The 21386-nt window shown below is 36.2% G+C and overlaps 2 protein-coding genes across 3 annotated transcripts; one reads left to right on the top strand and one right to left on the bottom strand.

Annotated features, from left to right (window-relative positions):
- Nucleotides 1-392: 392 nt before the first annotated feature.
- Nucleotides 393-18605, top strand: LOC126838161 (serine/threonine-protein phosphatase 6 regulatory ankyrin repeat subunit A). Of its 2 annotated transcripts, XM_050572329.1 has the most exons (27): nucleotides 393-474; nucleotides 4129-4316; nucleotides 7112-7213; nucleotides 7592-7693; nucleotides 7914-8030; nucleotides 8117-8317; nucleotides 8388-8493; nucleotides 9411-9706; nucleotides 9803-9896; nucleotides 9973-10181; nucleotides 10254-10517; nucleotides 10591-10854; nucleotides 10922-11028; nucleotides 11961-12207; nucleotides 13287-13493; nucleotides 13557-13701; nucleotides 13807-14006; nucleotides 15260-15457; nucleotides 15544-15750; nucleotides 15832-15963; nucleotides 16052-16258; nucleotides 16340-16600; nucleotides 16680-17091; nucleotides 17150-17364; nucleotides 17448-17583; nucleotides 17666-17794; nucleotides 18096-18605. In XM_050572329.1, exons 2-27 carry the CDS (start codon nucleotides 4245-4247, stop codon nucleotides 18356-18358), a joined length of 4893 nt encoding a protein of 1630 aa, XP_050428286.1. In that variant the 5' UTR covers nucleotides 393-474; nucleotides 4129-4244; the 3' UTR covers nucleotides 18359-18605. The 2 variants fall into 2 exon arrangements, with proteins under 2 accessions (XP_050428286.1, XP_050428285.1); XM_050572328.1 differs by lacking the exons at nucleotides 393-474; nucleotides 4129-4316 and adding an exon at nucleotides 6931-7048 and having other exon boundaries at nucleotides 18096-18604.
- Nucleotides 18570-21354, bottom strand: LOC126838168 (PIH1 domain-containing protein 1-like). Its single transcript, XM_050572340.1, has 7 exons — nucleotides 21125-21354; nucleotides 20951-21032; nucleotides 20234-20422; nucleotides 20023-20169; nucleotides 19715-19944; nucleotides 19353-19499; nucleotides 18570-18852 (listed from the first exon to the last, which is right to left on the bottom strand). Exons 1-7 carry the CDS (start codon nucleotides 21185-21187, stop codon nucleotides 18814-18816), a joined length of 897 nt encoding a protein of 298 aa, XP_050428297.1. The 5' UTR covers nucleotides 21188-21354; the 3' UTR covers nucleotides 18570-18813.
- Nucleotides 21355-21386: the final 32 nt, after the last annotated feature.

Below are 21386 nucleotides of genomic sequence, written 5' to 3'. Positions count from 1 at the left end.
CCGCGGCGCACAGTCACAGCGGCGGCAGCCAGTATTATATTGTTTATAACCGCCGCCCAGAGTGCCAGTCACCGAGCCACTCCGCTCTTGTGTACACCGCCATATTACTGACTTATGACTTTGTTGTGCTTGCCGGTGATCGCCTAAGAAAAAAAACTTCATCTATGCCTGCCGCGCAATGACCGCCGCCGCGGACAGCGTGTGTGTTTTTTGCCCGTCGTCGGTGGTCCATCGGTGCTGCTGAGACTCCGAAACATGTACGGACACGGTGCGAGTTAGAGAAAAATCTTAAAAAAAAAATAAAACCAACAATGATCGGTGGGTCGGGAAAAAGAGGCTCGGGCGCCGGAAGACAGCCGGCCGCTTCTTCAACGTCTTCGGCCGCCGTCGCCGCCGCGACCGTAGCGTCGGCGGCGACCGCGGCTTCGGGCGAAGACAAAGGCGCGTCGCAGACCAAGAGTGACGACGCCAAAGGTAAGAAAACCCATTGCTAAATAGTCGTAACCTCAATTATTTCTGGTGTCTATCGAGATTCAATTAAGTAGCTTAAAATTAATAAAAAAAAAAACAAGAGCATGCGGGGTAACGGAAAGAATTGCAAAGTATTATAAAATTAACGGTTTTCTACTAATCACTTGGGAGCAGTTTCAATCTTAAAATTGAATTCCCTCAAAACTTGGCCAAAAAAAAAAAGTGCTAATTACTGAACTAATAATTAAAACAGTGACATAAAACACACCATCCAACGAGGCCTTTGAGGGACTAGCTAGGGAGAGGCATTGTCTATTGGTGTGACCAGAAGGGAGCTGAAGCAATATTCACACCTATTAGGGATTAACTTGTATACTGATAGTCTACAAACTGTGACTTTAGCTAAAACTTGCTGGCTGTGTTTCCACTACAGATTAAGATCAAAGACCACGTGTGACGTGCATAGATTTAAGCGGGTTTTGGCGTCGATGCAAAGTCGAATAAGAAATAATAATTACATTTGATAAAAAAAATCACAATACAATATAATTTTTGTACTTACATAGGTTAAGATAATACCACACAGTCCGATTAAACTTTACCTACAGTATTTTGTTGTAACAAAACATTATTAACATGAATACTGTAACAGTTATTATGCAAACTGGAATTTACTTTACATATTTTGTTTCACTGGATGTACTTAGCTAATGATTATGATGTACAACTGAAATGAACTATTATCATAAAAAAAAAAAATGATTTATTGCATTTATTGATGGTGTGCATGTATTATGTTATGTTAAAATGCTTGACATTTTTGGGGCTTGGTGTGTATTTTAATATTATGTCATCGAATTCAAGAATTTGATAACTTCCTAGCTTCGCCCCCGAAGACCTTGAACAATAATTAAACACTACTACTGTGCCGGCGTTTACAATATTGTGTTACATAGCAATTCCTGTAAAGCAAATTTCCATCATAGAAACAAAAAATATGTAGGTAGATAACAAGAGAATTTTCTACAATTCACATTTTTCGAAAGTAACATAATATTATTACAGTCGAAGTCGAATGCCATATTTTTAGTTGTCATCTCACCCTTCAAAACTAATTTGAACATAATTGTTAACGATGAGCGCAAACGATAGCGTGCAAGACATTAATTCAAAACCATCAAATAACACATTTAATTTTTATCACCACATTTAACACGTTCATTAATAGTTAAGCGTATCGTTTAATATTTATCGGTCCTATTAGACTTTACATAAAAATAAAAATATTTGTATTTGTGCCACAGACCGCTAAGTGCATTAAAAATTACACCACAGGATTAAAAAGTGTCAAATGCATTCGTTCTAAATATACTAGACGGTTTATTTTGGAATAACTGTCGCAGCGTTCATGGTTTATAACAATATACTATTTTGTTGTTTAAATTACATATATTTTTAGCCACTGTGAAAAAAAACTGTCTTTTTTAAGTTTATTTCTTTTTCACCTTAACTCTTTGAGGCAAAGCGGGACGAAAAGTAACCCACCATTTTAAATGTAGATATTTTACTTCTTTTAATAAACCATGACGTATTGCTGTCTCTATTGTTTAATATTTTACACCCTTGTTTATCATCGGCTTAAAAGAACAAATCGATTATGTTTAATTTAATCTATGAAATGACAAATTCGGTTATCCGGTGTCATTCGTATCGACAGGAAATGTGTCACACTAACACATCTTAGAACTGACCATACTAATATTCGTCACCAAATTTTCAAAAATATTACTATCCACACAAAATAATTGCAGTTGACGAGTCTATGATTAAATTCAAAGGGCGGTATCATCTTTAAAGCAATACATGCCTAAAAACCATTAAAAAGAGGCTAAAGGTATGGTCGTCAGTTGATAAACATGGTTATCTTTGGAATTTCGATTTATGCACTGGTAAAATAGGGAGACTCTGTTGAAACTATTTGAAGTATAAATTTTAAAAAGTTTTGATTTATTTTGTTTTATTTCAGCGTAAAAGGAACGAACCAACATAATATTTGATAATTATGCACAGCGGGACATTTTTTAACCAACCTCTTTTTTATAAATTAAAAATCAATTTTTTTAGTTTTTAATTTTTCAACATTTATTCATAAGTAATAAAAATTATTTTATTATAAAAAAATAAAAAATAAAGTTTGTGTGCAACTAGGGTTTTTTCATTTATTAAAATCTCGTGCCTCAAAGAGTTAAGGCTTTGTTAAATGCACAGTTTGAAGTTTGAATCAGTGGAATTTCGGCTGAACACAATAACAATGAGATTTTAAATGCTACAAATTTAATTTTTAGGATAATATACATTCATATAACCTTATGTTTGAATATATCTAGACATGTTACCATGATGGTAATACTACCATTCAATGACATTAGCTCTCAATTAATCCATTAGCGCCTTAACTATTGAATTTTTTGTAAATCTGAGCCCACCAGTCGTTTTCCAAGCGTTACCAAGTATTCGATTCGGCTATAAAATGAAAAATCCGTCAGAAATTCAGAAGGTTAAGGAACTAATCTATCCTTAACTAAGGTTAAGAAGGTAATTCAGAAACTTAATGTAAATTTAACGGTATACTATAATGCCACAAATCCATCCAGTCTGATCCTATGTCATACATTTCCGGGGCACAGCAAAACCCTCGAATACCAAAACTTTTCAGGTGTTCCAGTTGATCGGCTTGCGACTAATAACCTCTGACCCGATAATAAAAAAGTACACAAACCTAAAAATACCTATACTTAAAAATTATCTAAGTCTCACTACGCAAATTTCTATTCAATCTACAAAGCTCTCGTTCTAATTTCCAACAATAAATCGAATCATTTTCTCATACATTTTTTTGAAGTTTCTTTTTTTTTTTGTCATCTGTCCAACGAATTCACACCGAATGGACAAAATAGCTTTGATTTGCTTCTAAATATATTATCCGATCAAGTTCAAATTTTGGTATTTTCTTGGGCTGGATACAAGCAATTTCATGTCGCCATTTTCGCGTTACACTTTCACTTTGAGATAAGAGATAAGATAAGCATTGCGGTTTAGTCACCTTGCAGCAACGACGTCTGTACTTAGACGTGGCATTTGTCACAAAACTAATGAAAGGCGACATTGATTGCCCTGAATTCCTAGAAAAAATTTAATTTAAAGTTCCTGTTTTCAATACTAGCAATAATCTAACGTTTGTCCCCCCCCCTTTTCCAATCAAAACTATGTTTTATCTAGTCCGGAGTGCCGCATCATAAATAATTATAATTTGTATAGCGGTTTTGATTTTTGTTTCAATTCATTTTTTAAGCTAAGATTTTATATTTTTAATTTTTAATTTAATTCATAATTTGTATATATATATATATATCACTGTATTTTTACCCCTATGGGGTGTCACATTTAATAAATAAACAAATGATAAGAAATTATAGATAAGAGATAAGTGTTATCACTTTTCTGTTAAAAGAGGTAATGTTTCACCGTGGAGTGGAGAAAATAATTGGCTTTTTTTTTTATTGCCAAATTAAAGATAATATGTTGTATTATATTTTTATATTATTATCAAATATGTCACAATAATCGTCACATATTACAATTTTCACATGTAAACAGACGCTACTGCACCGCCTACAGTTCCCAGTCCGGGCGCGACCTTGAGAGACGGAGCTCAACGTATCCTGCAGTTAAGTCAACGGTCGGAATGGCCGCCGTTGGATCAGGCCATAAAGATGGTGGAGAAACTGGTGGCCGCTGGTGGCGAAGACGTGACGTCAACGCCTTTGGCCGGGGTCATCGATCAGGTAAGGCGAATTCCCTTAAATAATTGACCCAAATGCGAAAAAAAAATCACACTCAAACCGTGTCGGACGGTTTTTTTTTTTTTTATAACGACTTATAAAATCAAAAAAATGTGTGGGGTTGACGGTCAAGTCGAAAAATAAGGCGGGACACGAGAAACTAGCACAACCGGAAGACGGTCATGGTCCGGCGGCACGCGATCCCGCACAAAGGCCGTAACTTGAACTTAACACACACACCACCCACCCACCCACGCAGACATGTAAATACTGTTTAATGATTAAAGAAACGTGTCTAGGTGGCCTGAAAACTTCATTAGGGCACATTTTGTTCGGCCCCAATTTTTATTTTTTTCAGACTTTGTAACACAATTTATTAGGTATAACACGCTCTGCCGACCTTATCAAGCGAAATAAATACAAATTTTTCTTACTCTATTTTTTTGTTGTTTTTAAAACAAATTTTATTGTTATTATTAAATATGTCATCGAGTTATTCTACTGTTCTTGCTACGACAAACTGTCAAAAGTCAGATAATGGATTTTATTAAAAAAAAAATTGGTAAAAATAGTTTGGAAAAAACGCATTTTACTTCCTCGAGACAATTACAACATCTTTTTTTTCCCGGAAAGTAACTAAGAAGTAATTTTAATATCGTTAAAATCATTGTATATAGGCAAACAATATGCTTCTGTCTGTTTATAATAATAATTTGTCATCGTTGTTGAATAAATTCATGACAATTAACCATATACCATGAAAATATTTGTTTGATACCTATAACCTGATGGTTCACTCACACATAGCGACTTAGAAATTTACTTTGGTCGAAGTACATTGTTTCTTGATGTCTAGTTTCGATTAGACAACATGTATTTTGTATCCATTTTTAAAATTTTGATTATCAAAAACAAGTTTTTAAAAAAAAAATTATTAAATTAACGTTGTTAAACTTTTACTATAAAAATATAACACTTAAACTGTTCTTTTTTCGTGCCATTTCGTTTAAAACTTCAACGTTAACAAGAAGAGTTATCTACTTAGCAAACAGACTGCTTATGATTGGGCTTAGGGACTTATAGTGTTTGAATATGTAGGTATATATGTAGTTTTATTATGCATATTTTATGGATTTTCTTATGTAGGGATATTTGAGATTTTTAAATGAATGTTAATAATTTCAATCATAAAGAAAAAAACAATTTATAAGAAAAAGTAATCGTCGAAGATTTACATTTTAAAATATAAAAAAGTCACACAGTGTAATTTTCAAGAAACTCAGAACGACTCAGATTTAATGATGTAATTTTTACAAAAAAAAAATAAAAAGAGAATGATTTTTTTTATAAGAACAGTTGTTTTTTTTAAGTTGCAAAGTTAGGCATTTAAAAAAAATATATGTTAATTTGTTTCAAGATTTTACGGTAAATATTTTCAAATTTAGTTGTAGAATAATACAAGTTGTATTTTTAATTGATAGTTGATAATAATTAATTATTATTTATTAGTTATTACTTTTTATAATTAAAAATGAAATTGATCAAGATTTAATGGTAAATTTTTTTTTTTTAATGCTTATTATAATGTATATTTTAATGATTTTAGGAGCATATTTGTGTATTTTTTTTTGAGCTATAAGTCTCAAAGCCTACTTATGATATATTTATAAAAAATTTAAACTCGAACGGGGGGGGGGGGGGAGAAATGATTTATCATCTTGATCACATTCTGTATAAATACGCCACCGATACGTCAACTTTGAAAGACTCGAGAATAGATGCATTATTGTGGCGTACCGGCTTTGAGAAAAATATATTTAATTTTTTTTTTTGAAGTATTTGTGAAATTTTAACGAACGGGAATTAAAAAATACTTTACAATTTTTATTGTGTCTACTCAGGGTAATTTTCCGGTCATAACAACCCTCGTGCAAATCTAAGAAACGGCCGGTTTGTTTGCAAAATATGTTAAAACTCAAACTGTTGTAGTTTGATAAATGCTAACCTGACCAGTTCACCGTTGGGAGCTTTGACTCGAACACGCTATGACTAAGGCTAAGTAGCAGAGTTTGTGTGGTTCATGAATAGCGCACGTGTATGTTAAATGGTGTAGACACGCGATTCAATTCCATCATGCGAACTTAGGCAAAGCAACAAAATGGACACCAGAATGCTATTGAATTGTACTGGTCGACAATTTGAAGGAATCTTCTTTTCGACGCTGATTAAATAGCAATAAACGATAAATAATAGTGAAAAATAACTAAAGTCATTTTGACATTTCCATCTCAAAGAGCTATGTGTCAAGTCAGGTCTAAAAACATTGCAAGTGTCGATACAAGAAAGTCGACACGCAAATACCAGATGACGTTAATGCACATGATGACTGACCTCTTTTTAAACCTTTACTTAACAGTGAATAGTTATGTAACTAACATATGATGCGGAAAGGTCTCGATCTCTCTTTATTTTTACCTGACCTCGGGCAATGTCTAATTCATACCACTTACAAAGAAAAACATAGTATATCTTTCTATTACCAGTAATAAGTCTTAATCGTTTGTTGTTGTTTGTAGTTAAACTATTTTACAAACACTTTAATCGCGATTAATGGATATGTATAGAAGTACAATAATGAGGCAGAAAGATGTCAGATGAAAATTAGTAAAACTAAATCAATTTTTTTGGGCGCACATAAACTTGAAATTTGGCAAAAAAACAGTAGTGCTCCTATAGTACCTATACAATATAGTGATTTATTTGTTTTAAATAATTATATACATTTTTCTTTTTTCCAGAACAACGGGATGACGCCTTTAATGTACGCTGCCAAAGAAAGCAAAACAACGTTTTTGGAACGATTAATAGATCTGGGATGTGATGTTACAGTAAAAAACAATGTAAGTACAACCCCGGTTAATCTTAACCCTCCTAACGTTATGCGCATGATATTTTATAACTTATAAAATATCAATACAATAACTGTAAAAATTCAAACGAACCAACCATCGCCAACTCAATCGCCATCTTCGAGGGAGGGAAATGCCTAATGTTATAAATGTCAATAGTGTGCCGCCGCCGCGACGGTGAAGATTCATATAATTTTATTTATTTTTTAATATAAATTATACTTTCCGGTCACGCAATATATTGTTCGGTCGTTTGTCTTGTTTAACATATATTATTATTATTATTATTATTATTTGCGCTGCTCGATTCCGCCCGTTTTCGCTCATTTAGTTGATTGAAACATGCGACACACGCTGATTATTTTCCAGGATAACTTCAACGTCCTGCATCTGGCCGCCACCTATTCCAGAGAAGACGTCATTAAAGTGTTGTTGTCGAAAAAAGGAGTCGACGTTTACTGTCCCGGAGGAGTACGTGATTCGGCGGCGGTGTATTCTATACACCTGCTATAGAGTTGATGTACAGGGTGTCTCAAAAATAACGGTGGGGTTTCGAACGGCAGACGTTCGAAACTTGTCCAATGCTTTACAACCTACAGCCGTTTGAAACCCCACCGTTCCTTTTGGCACACCCTGTATTGTACAGGACGTGTAATCATTTTGTTTCTTTTTCTTTGGCTGCGACTTACAGCCAAAACAACAGACGGCCGTGCACATGGTGGCGAGCAGACAGACGGGCACGGCAACGAGCATACTCAGAGTGCTTCTGGCTTCTTGCGGCAAGGACATCCGGACCATCGCCGATGGAGTAAATGCATTGTGTACACGTGGGGTCATGTGGTAAACCGGTAGATAACAATGTGCCGTTTTTTTTGTTCCATGTGCGTTGCCCAGGACGGTAAAATACCACTGTTGCTGGCCGTGGAAGCGGGCAACCAGTCAATGTGCAGGGAGTTGCTGTCGACCCAGGCGGCGGAACAGTTGAAATACAAAACGAAATCCGGAGACATGGCCATACACTTGGCTGCCAAACGGAAAGACATGGACATGATCAAAATATTGATAGATTACGGCGCCGGTGTGGATAGTAAAAATGTAAAGTCGCAAAACACGGGTTAGGTGATTGGTCGTCTCGGGTGTCTGACTCGGTTACTTTTCCACACAGGGCCAAGGGCAAACGTCTCTGCACATCGCTGCGGCCGACGGAGATGAAAACTTAGTCAAGTACTTCTACAGTGTCCGAGCTAATGCTTCCATAACGGACAATCAAGGTAAATAATAATAATAAGTTTATTTTGCCAATATAAAATTTTCGGTACAACAAAAAAGTAATATAGTACAAAATAAGAATAAACTATATTGACTCACTTCTAAAAAGCTAAAAGCTTGTGCTAAGAAGTGAGGGTTTCTTATAACATAATAATATATAAACGAAATGACTTAAATTTAATAAACAACATATAGTCTTATTAAAAAGAGAAGAGAAAAAAAAAAAGAAAAGGAAAAATGTATAAATCATAATTAAGTGTAACATAATCAAACTGGTTAAGCTTAATATATAATTTTAAAGAGTTAATATTATTGAAGTTAAAAAGATTTAAATTTAATTTATGACACAACAATGTACATTTGTAAATAGGACTCTGAGAGGTTACAGTCTTATAGCATTTAATAGAATTAAGATTAGAATGACATTTATTTCTAGTATTATAATTATGCTCTATGGTATTCAAACAATGTCTATATTTATATACAAGTAAAAGCAAAGATTTATAATATAACATGGATATACGTTGTACATTAAAGTCAATGTATAACTGATTTGTTGGATATAGAAACGGCTTCGAGATAATAACTTTTATTAAACTATTAATAGTTGTATTTAAAGAAGTCAAATAATATTTATAGGTACCACCCCAAAAGGGCAATCCATAGTAAACTAAAGATTGAACTAATGACATATAAATAATTCTCAAGTGTTAAATATCTAAAATATATTTTATTAAGCTTTTAAAGTTATAAAATAATTGCCTGATAGTATTAACCAATCACAGACTTGTTTCGAATTTCTAAATATCTTCATTTGTTTTGCCACTGATTAGCTTTCTGTGTTTTATAACGCACAGTCCCATCCTCTATACATAGTGTCTATCGAAAACTGCCATCGCGACATCTGTGTTTTGTTTAGATCGAACCCCTATGCACTTGGCCGCAGAAAACGGTCATGCCAACATAATTGAACTGCTGACCGATAAGTTTCGGGCTTCCATACTGGAAAGAACTAAAGACGGCAGTACACTCATGCATATAGCCTCGTTAAACGGCCACACCGACTGTGCCATGATGTTGTTCAAGAAAGGCGTATACCTTCACATGCCCAACAAAAGTGGAGCGAGGAGCATACACACGGCGGCCAGATACGGTCACGTCGGTATCATCAATACGCTGTTGCAAAAGGGCGAAAAAGTGGACGTGACGACGAACGTTAGTAGAACCGAGTATACATTTGAATAGCGCCCCAATATACACCCCCAACGGTATTGTGTAATAATTGCGTGTCTTCGACATAATCTATTTCAGGACAACTACACTCCTCTGCATATAGCTGTAGAGTCTGTCAAGCCGGCGGTGATAGAGACTCTGCTGGGATACGGTGCTGACGTTCACGTGAGAGGTTCGTAGATCGCAGTGGACTGTCAAACTAGTCACCGAGTACCTATGATTTGTGCGTTCGTTTTATACTTACTTAGGTGGAAAACTGCGAGAAACTCCTCTCCACATAGCGGCCAGAGTAAAAGACGGGGACCGGTGCGCTCTTATGCTGTTGAAGTCTGGCGCAGGACCTAACGTGGCGACGGACGACGGCCAAACTCCAGTGCACGTGGCCGCAAAACACGGGAACCTCATAACCCTGCAGCTGTTGTTGGACGACGGTGGCGACGCTATGTTTAAAAACAAAGTAAAATAACTTTGACGGGCGTTTTGTACGTTTCCTCGCTCGCGTAACTCATTCCACTCGTGTGTTGGACAGGTGGGCGAAACGCCTTTACATCTGGCGTGCACGAGTTGTCAGGCGGACATTGTCGGACAGCTGATCGACTTTGTCAAAGTAAAACAAGGCGATGAGGTGGCAAATTCGTATGTAAACACTGTCAATGAAGACGGTGCTTCAGCGTTGCATTACGCCGCCAACATAACGAAGTCCGACGTGAACGCTTCCAAACCCAACCACGACGCTAAAGTCATAAAACTGTTGTTCGAAGGAAAAGCCGACATTAATTTGCGCACAAAACAAGTAAAATAGATACAGATTGTCAACGATGTACGACGATGTATACTAATAAACACTTATCTTTTTTTTTTCACAGCACCACGAAACAGCATTACATTATTGCGCAGTAGCTGGTAACAACGACGTACTCTCGGCAATGTTGGACGGCATGTCGCCATCTGAAGTCCAGCAAGCCATGAACCGTCAGACCAGTATCGGATGGACTCCTCTGTTAATCGCTTGCCACAGAGGTCACATGAGTTTGGTGAATACAATGTTGAATAACCACGCGAGAGTGGACGTATTCGACAACGAAGGCCGATCTGCTCTGCATTTGGCTGCCGAACGAGGATACTTAAAAGTAAACCACCAAACAAAAACTGTCTTCTCTCCGTTGGTCTTAAACAATCACATCATATGTATTTTAGGTTTGCGACGCTTTGCTCACTCACAAAGCTTTTATTAACAGCAAATCCCGGGTAGGATGGACCGCGTTGCATTTAGCCGCCATGAATGGATTCGCTGATCTCTGCCGGTATGTGGTCAATCAATATTGTTTAATTTAAAATACGCGCCTCTACTTTTCAATTTATTCACCTCAGATCAACCTACCACCCCTAACACTACGACTGGTGACTTTGCCGATGGCAAGGCGCTTCTAGCCATCCATTCCGACCCTGAAATAGCTTCAAACCTCGTACAAAACCATCTCAATCTCCTTTCAACATGGTACAAAGACTGGGGGATTAAAATCAACGAAACAAAATCTATTCATTGTACATTCACGCTAAAGCAAAAAGTCTGCCCTCCCATCTACCTCAACAATGTACCTCGCCAATTACGGTATCTCCTCACGTCACAACATCTCAACCTAAAAAACAAGCTCCTACTATATAAACTCCTACTCAAACCGATCTGGACATACGGTATCCAACTGTGGGGTGCAGCCAAACCGTCCAACCTAAATAAAATACAAGTCTTCCAATCAAAATGTCTACGCCAAATAACCAAAGCTCCTTACTATGTTTCTAACGACACTCTACATAGAGATCTAGCCATTTCAACAGTCCAAAACGTTGCAAAAACTTTCTACAAACGCACACACTCCAAATTCCGCAGCCATCGTAATCCCTTGATTTCCGAACTATCCACCAACGCAATTCCTGGTGACCCCAGAAGGCGACTTAAACGTACCTGGTGTCGTGACCTACTAAATTAATTACATACTAAACTAATTCAATCTCATTATCTCACAATAGCACATTAAAATAAACTCCTGCCCTTAAGTGCCTCCAATGGGTGGCTTCTTCTCTCCTGCCTCAAGCCATGTCTCCTCCATCACATACGCTTATTGTAAAAAAAAAAAAATATTAATTACAGATCGTGTATATTTTAATAATAAATGTTAAAAAAAAAAAAAAAATCTTAAATACACCTTTTGAAATGTATACTTGTCGATTTATTTAGATTTCTGATTCACGATCACAATGCTGTGATCGATATACTCACGCTGAGGAAACAAACCCCGTTGCATTTAGCCGCTTCGGCTGGTCAACTAGAAGTTTGCCGACTACTGTTAGATTTAGGAGCCAATATCGACGCGACAGACGACCAAGGCCAGAAGCCAATACACATAGCAGCGCAGAATAACTTCCCCGAAGTCGTCCAGTTATTCTTACAACAGCATCCGCAACTGGTTCTGGCGTGCACAAAAGTAGGCAAACGCTAAACTATATGGTTTTCTTCTTCCCATCGGTGTTTTTTTGACATTTTCACGTCTTAGCTCTGGCATATAACCGAAAAACTGTCCCAAAAACTTGTTACGCTGTTATCTGATAAGAGAGATTAGAGATAGGAGATTATAGATAAGAGATTAGGGATGGGGGTGGGGGTGGTTTGCTCTGGCACATAACCGAAAGAAGCGTTACGCTGTTATCTGATAAGAGGTTAGAGATAAGAGATATGTTGTATTCACGACAAAAATAAATTCAATGTAATTTAACAGGTCATATTCCCTATGAATTGTTTTAGGCCAGATATTATGCAAACACTAAAATATTAGCCAGAAACTTGATATGTTTACTAGCCATCTGAGATACTAGCTTGTTACTGCTTGTTGAAGGGACGTCGCACCTCAAAATAATAGCACCAAAATAGTACTTTTGTGTTTCCAATGGTATGAAGTCTACAATGCACGCAGGGATATAAATGATAAATTGTTTGAAAGATGAAAACTTTAACTATGCTTTGTTGGAATTCAATTTTAGAAATTCGATTTTAATTTTAAGATCGATTCAGATGTTTGAATAATTTAAAATATGCCCTTTCTTTATGCCATATTGTTCCATATCCAAACCAACTATCGAAAATTGGTTTCCAACAAAACGTAGAAAAAGTTCTCACCTACAATATTTATAATAAGGGTTTTCACTCTAAAACCACCCTGTAAGCCGTGTTTTGGGAATTAGAAAACTACGTTTAGATGAAAAAAATATTCAAAATCAATGACTGCGATAGTCCGAAAAATAAATTAACTGCCTAAAAAGAATTCTTATTGCTAATCTAATAATTACAAATTACAATTTAAGCTTTAAATTGAGATTTTGCAAAAAATTGCCCATACCCAACTCCTTAATAAATAGAGGTGCGACGCCCTCTTAACATACTATTTTATTATCTATACAATTCCACCACCACTCTAAATTTATTCGGTACTTCAACCGGACGTGAAAATGCTCTTTCGTGGTCGCGGACTCGGCTGAAAAATTGTTTTTTTTTTTTATTTTCTCACAGGACGGCAACACTTGCGCTCACATAGCGGCAATGCAAGGGTCGGTAAGAGTAATCGTGGAGCTGATGAAATTCGACAAAAACGGTGTGATCTCGGCCAGAAATCGCATCACCGAGGCTACTCCGCTTCAGCTGGCGGCCGAAGGTGGGCACGCCCAAGTAGTCAAAGTGTTGGTCAGAGCCGGCGCGTCGTGTTCGGACGAAAACAAAGTAAGTAATTAGTGCACGAATTCCGCAAAACAGCTAATAATAATATAATGTCGTTTGACTTAGGCGGGATTCACGGCTGTTCATCTGGCAGCACAGAACGGTCATCTGGCCGTGTTGGAAGTGCTCAGGTCGTCCCAGTCGCTGAGGATATCGAGCAAACGACTCGGAATGACTGCGCTCCATATGGCGGCGTATTGCGGTCAAACGGGTAAGTGACAAGTGTGTGTGTGTGTGTGCGTTCATTGTAGGTAAAAACCGAGTGGATCCCAGTTGAAATTTCATTTTTTTTTTTTTACACCCATTCCCCCCTCAGATACCGTACGGGAACTGTTGTCGCACATACCGGTGACTGTCAAGTCCGATCCACCGTCCGGGGTCAGCGTCTTGGGAGTGCTGGGCAACGAATCCGGGATGACACCTTTGCACTTTGCCGCTTACAGTGGCAACGAAAACGTGGTCCGGCTTTTGCTGAACTCGGCCGGCGTTCAAGTCGATGCCGCAACGGTCGAATGTGTAAGCTGTTGTTGTTTTTCTAAACAAAATTCAAATCGGGGGTCGAATGAAATACAGTTAACTTTTATTATAAAAAAAAAAAATGTAATTCAAACGCTGCCTATGGTTCTATCTATGATCAATTTAAAAGATGAAAATGCCATTTCTGTATTATGGAATTATGTACCTACAACCAAAACTAATTTATATAACGTTGGGTATTTAATTTGTTTATTTTCCCGGTAAGATAGTAAAATAGATAGTTGAATAGTTTTTTTTTTTTGGTGCTGAGCAGTCAAATGATCTTGCATTATAATTTAATTTTTTTTTGTACATATAACTTTTCGTTTAGAGGGAAAAAGTAAAAGTTTAACTTTTACTTATACATGTTGATGTATAAAACATATGCTTTTAGTGTTTTTATTATAATAGGAAATGTAACATATAACTTAATATTATAATTTTACTAAACTATATATATGCATTTAACATAAAAATATTTTGAAAATTTTAATTTCAAATGATGATATTATATGATGATATCAATTATTATCATATGATGATATCAATTTAATATAAGTATAATCAAAATTTCATAGTATAAGTGACACAATCAATTTTATGAAAAAGCGACCAAATATTTAACAATAATTATATGTATAACAATAATTATAAAAAAATGTTGTAATCTTAACGTTTTAAATGCTGCCATTATGATGAGATGGGTTCTGGACGAATTCACTATCCTTTACAAAACTTACTAACATAAAATTGTAATTCAATCTTACTAACAAACAAATTTAAGTTAAACTTACTAACAAAAAAAATTAATTTAATTTAACTAACAAAATATTTTCAATGGTTTCATTGCCAAGGTTGTATATATGATCGTTTTTTAAACATATTTTAAAGATGAAAATTCCCTTTCTACAGATACTCGAAATGCGGGGGAGTCATGTACCTACAACCAAAGATAATTTATACAACGTTGGGTATTTTATTTTTTTATTTTCCCAGTAAGACAAAGAGTTGAATAGTTTTTTTTTTGGTGCTGAGCAGTCAAATAATAACGATCTTGCATTATAATTGAATTTGTTTGTACATATAACTTTTCGTTTAGAGGGGAAAAGGTTTTAACTTAAAGTTTTTTTTGGCTAGAACTTTTATTTAACAGTTGAACTCATTTGCAAAATACCTGTTTCGATCCGTGGTTCAAAGCAATTCAAAGCAACACACTAACCAGCTTTTTTTTGCACACAATCCACATTTTTTAGGGCTACAATGCTCTTCATTTGGCATGTTTCGGCGGTCACGTCACCGTGGTCGGGTTGTTGCTGTCGAGGGCGGCAGACCTTTTGCACAGTTCGGACTTCAACGGCAAAACTTGTCTACACATCGCCGCCACTTACGGTCATTATGCGATGGTCGAAGTGTTGCTGGGTCAAGGAGCCGAGATCAACGCCACCGATAAGGTAACGTGGTGACACGGTGGGGGTTAATTAATGCAGCGTAGGTTCAATAATAATAATAATATCGAGTTCTCGACAAAATATCACAGAACGGATGGACTGCCATGCATTGTGCTGCTCGGGCCGGATACTTGGACGTGGTCCGGCTGTTGGTGGAATCCGGTGCTTCGCCCAGGGCGGAAACCAACTACGGGGCTTCGCCCATATGGTTTGCGGCTCAGGAAGGCCATAACGACGTGCTGGAGTATTTAATGACCAAAGAGCACGACACGTACGGTCTAATGGACGACAGGAGGGTACGCTAATAGGATTTTTCCTCGTAAACGCCACCACCACCGACCGATCGATGCCAATATATTTTCATTGCCGTTTTTCAGTTCGTTTACAATCTAATGATCTGCAGTAAAAATCACAACAACAAACCCATCGAGGAATTTATCCTAGTTTCTCCGGCGCCCGTGGACACTGCGGCCAAACTTTCCAGTATTTTCATAAACCTATCGAATAAGGTACACGCGCCATCGTCGTCGTCGTCGTTATTGTTGTGGTTTACGGTGCAATAACGAAATTTTCGTTTGTTTCCCTCGGAAAATCTAGGAAAAAGAGAGAGCAAAAGACTTGATATCTGCGGGAAAGCAATGCGAGACCATGGCCACCGAGTTGCTGGCGTTGGCCGCGGGTCAAGACTCGGCAGGGCGCATCCTGACGGCTTCTGATCGCCGGAATACCGAATTTCTGGACATTCTCATCGAGAACGAGCAAAAAGAAGTGATCGCCCATACCGTTGTCCAAAGGTATTTACAGGTTAGTTATCAGTGCATCATAGAGCTGTCCACCAATAGCACACGCACAAACATAACCTAACCGTGTGTGCGGATTTGACAGGAACTCTGGCAAGGAAGACTGAACTGGGCCGGGTGGAAAACCCTGTTGATGTTTCTGGGCTTTATCACGTGCCCTCCGCTGTGGGTGGTGTTCACGTTACCGTTGTGGCACAATTACAACAAAGTGCCCATAATTAAGTTCATGTCGTACTTGACTTCGCACGTGTACTTGATGCTTCTACTGCAAATGGTCGCCATCACGCCGTACTACAGGGCGGCGCGACACAACCTGTTTCCGTATTGGTACGAATGGTTGCTTCTGGTAAGTAACCCGTCGCCGACTTCCAAACGCTTGCTGTATTACACATACTGAAGGCGGCAAAACTCGGTTTTGCGAATAGGTTTGGTTAAGCGGTCTGTTGCTGTTCGAGTTGACCAACCCGAGTGACAAGAGCGGACTGGGATGGGTCAAGCTGGCCGTGCTCTTGTTGAGCGTCATAGGGGTGGCGTTTCATTTGGTCGGATTTTTCGGTCTCATCTCTCAATCGTATCTTCCCACCGTCATGTACTTAAGGAACCAAATGTTCGCCGTATCGTTCCTGTTGGCCTGCGTTCAAATATTGGACTTCCTGTCGTTCCACCATTTGTTCGGGCCTTGGGCCATCATCATTGGCGACCTGATGAAAGACTTGGCAAGGTTTCTAGTGGTGCTCAGTATTTTCGTGTTTGGCTTTTCGATGCAGGTCGTGGCGATGAACCATCCCATCGAGAAGAAACTAAACACAAAGGCCAGTTCCACGCCATTTTCCGAGGGTAAGTCGCTTGTAGCATAGCGACGACGCTATTATTTTGTAATTTAAACGTGTTTCAGTGTACATGAGTCCGGTGGATGCGTTTGAGCAACTCTTCTTCGCCGTGTTCGGTATGGTCACCTACGAAAATCTCAGGAAAATCCCGGAAGACAAACAAGCCCCTTGGACTACGTACATGTTCAAAGGCATACTCGGTATTTACATGTTGGTATCGGTGGTCGTCTTGATCAATCTACTTATTGCTATGATGAGCGACACTTACCAAAGAATTCAGGTTCGGTTTGGGTTGGGGGGGGGGGTTCATTTTTTTGTAACGCAAAATTAACCTCTATATTAAATTTGACAACTTGTTTAAAGGCGCAATCCGATATCGAATGGAAGTTCGGATTAGCCAAATTGATTCGAAACATGCACAGGACAACTACTACGCCATCGCCGCTGAATTTGGTCACCACTTGGTTTATGTATTTACTGGAAGTGTGCAAAAAAAGAGGTAATATTGCCAGATCTCAAATATTGTATTATGAATACATAGCTAACCCCAACTGTGTTTAAAACACGCATCGAATGCGCAGTCAAACAGAAAAAACGGCCAAGTCTATCACAGATGGTCGATTTGAAAACAAAAGGACGAATGAGTGCCCGCACTCGAATGGGAAACAAGTGGTTGTCCAAAGTCAAGAAAGCTCAAGTAGTGCCAAGAGGTAAAAACTTAGTAAATGACTAAAAAAAATTGTTTTTTTTTTTTTTTAATACATACAAACTCTTAGTCGTCGTACCGTTAAAGTCGAGTTGTCCATTCCAAGTCTGTGGATCTTTTTCTATAATATTATGTCACAACGAACGACCGCATCGATACGATATATCTGCACCGCATCGTTTAAATGCCATTTTCTTTCCAGACTTTAGAAATTATTTTCTTCTGTGAAATAGGCATTTTTTTTTTAAATTAATTATTAATAAAAAAAAAATATATTTATACTATTATTGACAATATTTTTTCAGAGTCCATGTCGGTCAGCGTCGTACATTTGAGTCCGTACGGGTCTCAGGTGAGCTTCACCAATATGAGCAATCGTATCGAGACCGTTACGGACTGGGACTCGATTGCAAAAAAATATAGAGCGCTACAAGGGGCCAGCGAGAGCGACGAGAAAGACGACACCAAAGCGTCGAATGCTTCGATGGAACGTTTGACCAGAAGCAATAGCGAAGCGCCGTCGGATCCGCCTGCGATATCGGCCAACAACATCAATAACTTACCGTAAATCAAAATATACCTAGCTATGTGTTTACAACATCAACTTTAGCAAAATTATAAAATATAGTAATAATATAATTAATATATTGTACTAGTTAAAAAAAAAAAAAAAATACAAAGGTATTATTATTATAAGTTACCTCTACAATTTTTAAAATGTAAGTTTTGTATTTTGTTACTTTAAGAAAATGTAATATTCCACATAAATTTAAACAAAACCTTGTACAAAGTATAATTAAAAAATGTATACATATTATTTTGTGTTAAGCCGTAGGTACTACTTATAGATTTTTGTAAAAAAAAACAAATGAATTAGCAAATTTTTATACATAACACATTTGTAATTATTAAATAAATATATTTTTATTTTAGTTACAATTAATGTTGATAATAATTTCATAAACTAATAAGATCAAACATAATATTATATTCATCAAACAATAACGACTGAGACTGACTACGTCACTGAACGGTCGATATAGGTGCAGATAAAGACAGAAACTGAAAAATAAAATAAATAAATAAATAACAATATTGTAGTAAGATATAAAATTATGATTATATAAATTCAAACATTTCTTCTGAGAACATAACATGAAATAAAATATATATATTTTTTAAATTTCACTTTGGGCTACGTCTATGAAACTTAGAAGTCGATTTAATTTAAATTATTGATTATAATAGTGTACAAACAAGCCTTTCTATACACAAACCAAGAGCTGATGTCAAGTGAGATTTGTCCTTGATAAGTGTGAATTTACCTATTAGAAATAGAGCACAGTACGATTTCACAATTGTGTTAAAAAAAAATATATATAATTCAAAATGAATAAAAGGAGACGAAAATTAAAATATCGTACTTGACATTCGGGTAAAAATATTTGTAATTTAAAAAAAAAATAAAAATAGGTAGACGTCGTCTTATTGTCTCCTACGACGTTACGCTACTGAAAACCCAAGAACAATGTAACGATAAGTCATTGCTATACTTTACTTACTTTTGTTACAGTATTAAACGTGACATTCGCACTCTGGTGGTTGATATTATAAGGAAAAAATACGTCAAGTTCATATTTAGTTTTCTTCTTTGTGCCCAATGCCAAACAGTCTTCACCACAAGTTAAGTCGACTTCTTGCGAACAACTCTGCGAGTTAAAAAATAATAACAATCAATACAAATAGATAGTTTTAAATATATTTATGTATCAACGAGAGTTAACCTACAAAACTCTTTACGGGACTTTGAAAAGCAGATAAGCAGACACATAGTTACAACAAACTATCTAACAAAATGATTAAAAATGCGGCTATCTAACTGAACACATAAATACTGAAAAGCAAATAATGTTTGATTTCTTACCACGTCAGGCAGCCAAATATCGATAACTAACTTTTGTGGATCATTTTCGGGATAAACGTACATTTTATATTCCGGCTTGACGTGTACGTCTAATTCAGACTGCGATTGGACAGCATTTAGTTCTTGGATTAAAGGTTTCTTTCTGAAAGAAGACGGTCTAGGTGGTCGTTTTTGAATTCTATGCTGTTGTAGAGAGCCAATGCATTTTTTATTTTTTAGTATAATAGGATCTTAAAAAGAGCAAAAATATCTACAATTAAAAACTATACAACATAATATATACATTTAAACTAAAAAAAATCACATACTTTCTGAGCTTATTTCCATTTTGAATTTTTCTGCAATGCCTTCTAACGTGGCCGATACTATAAACGTCATAAACAATTCATTGCCTTGACATTTTTTGAAAAAATCCGAGTTGACCGCCACGTCGTACACTTTCACCGGATTGTTGGCTAGGAAAAAACGATTTACAATTTATAAGTGTAACAATAAAAAAAAATATTTGTTAAAACTCACATTTATCCACTTCGGCATGTTCAGTACCGATACTTAATGGAACACAATAACGCTCGGGATCTTTTGAATTAAGTACATCGATCAACTCTTCTTGGGTAATGTCTTCTGGTGGCGGAATTTCAGAGTGATGACACAGATTTATAAACACTTTAGACTTGTCGTCAATTTTAAACGTCTTCACGCAGATCCCTAATGTAAAACAAAACTTAAATATAACTAATCAAATATACATATTATATTAGATAGTTTACTTTTAAACTATACAATATCATGCATTAAACGAAAAAAGTATTTTAAGAAAAAAAATCTATATTTTACAAGTATTTATCAACTACAATCGAAAAAAATAAAAATGTTCTAATCATTCTGGGAATAGGATTTTTGATCATCTACATCTAAAGAACATACCGTACAAATTTGGAACTTGCAACGTAATTTTAAGTTAAAAAATATTTTATTTTTTTTTATGTTTCGGAAGGGAACGTTTGAATATTTTATATTTTGGCCTAATAAAGTATCAGCTCTTATGTATGATTTCTGATTTATAAACTTTTTACATGAAGAAATAATTTTAGCGGATTAGGAATTATTGTAAAACCACATCATACGTCTTATCACAAACTAAAACAAATTCATCCATGTCATTGGGCAATCGGCATACAGAAATATCGTTTTCATGATTAAGGTGTATAGATCTCTTGTAAAACAACAAATTACCTGGAGCCGGTTTTATGAGTTTACCAGCTTCGGGATTGAGATATCCACTGATGAACTCTTCAAACTCTTGTTCTTCGTTGCTCTAGGGGAAAAAAATGTTTAAAAATTGCTTCACTTTGAGTAGATAAATTATAATAAATTTAAATTGGCGTTTCTTGAGAAACATTGATTTACTTGGATTAGGAGATTTTTTTCAATGATCGATTCGTCAACATCTAAAAAGTTTTTGGACGTCATTGTAAATTGCTTGTAATTAATGATGTTAACACTTTCCTTAATTTTATTGTTAGGTCTTCATCAAATTCTCAAGTTTTAGTTCATAAATCACAACTATAATATAGGTAGGTACTAGGTAAATCTTAAATAAAAAAACAGCTATAAAATAATAATTAATAATGACTGAATATTGTCCGGTTAAATTATTGATAAGAAAAAA

This window comes from Adelges cooleyi, unplaced genomic scaffold (genome assembly GCF_023614345.1).
Source record: "Adelges cooleyi isolate 19-005CV unplaced genomic scaffold, UGA_ACOO_1.1 ACOO_flye_CR_arks_rails_tigmint_CR_PRNA_30, whole genome shotgun sequence".
NCBI classification, from domain to species: Eukaryota; Metazoa; Arthropoda; class Insecta; order Hemiptera; family Adelgidae; genus Adelges; species Adelges cooleyi.
Note: the sequence above shows the minus strand (reverse complement) of the source record. Positions and strands in the feature narration are given on the sequence as shown.

Excerpts from the sequence above, each read along its gene's own strand:
- LOC126838161 (XM_050572328.1), top strand. The coding sequence starts at position 6,968 with ATGAAAATTAGTAAAACTAAATCAATTTTTTTGGGCGCACATAAACTT. Across the intron at positions 14,007-15,259 it reads ATGCCGCAACGGTCGAATGT|GGCTACAATGCTCTTCATTT; the intron begins GTAAGCTGTTGT and ends CACATTTTTTAG. Across the intron at positions 16,601-16,679 it reads GGTACGAATGGTTGCTTCTG|GTTTGGTTAAGCGGTCTGTT; the intron begins GTAAGTAACCCG and ends TTTTGCGAATAG.
- LOC126838168 (XM_050572340.1), bottom strand. The coding sequence starts at position 21,187 with ATGACGTCCAAAAACTTTTTAGATGTTGACGAATCGATCATTGAAAAA. Across the intron at positions 19,945-20,022 it reads AATGGAAATAAGCTCAGAAA|ATCCTATTATACTAAAAAAT; the intron begins GTATGTGATTTT and ends GCTCTTTTTAAG. Across the intron at positions 18,853-19,352 it reads CGTTTAATACTGTAACAAAA|TTTCTGTCTTTATCTGCACC; the intron begins GTAAGTAAAGTA and ends TTTATTTTTCAG.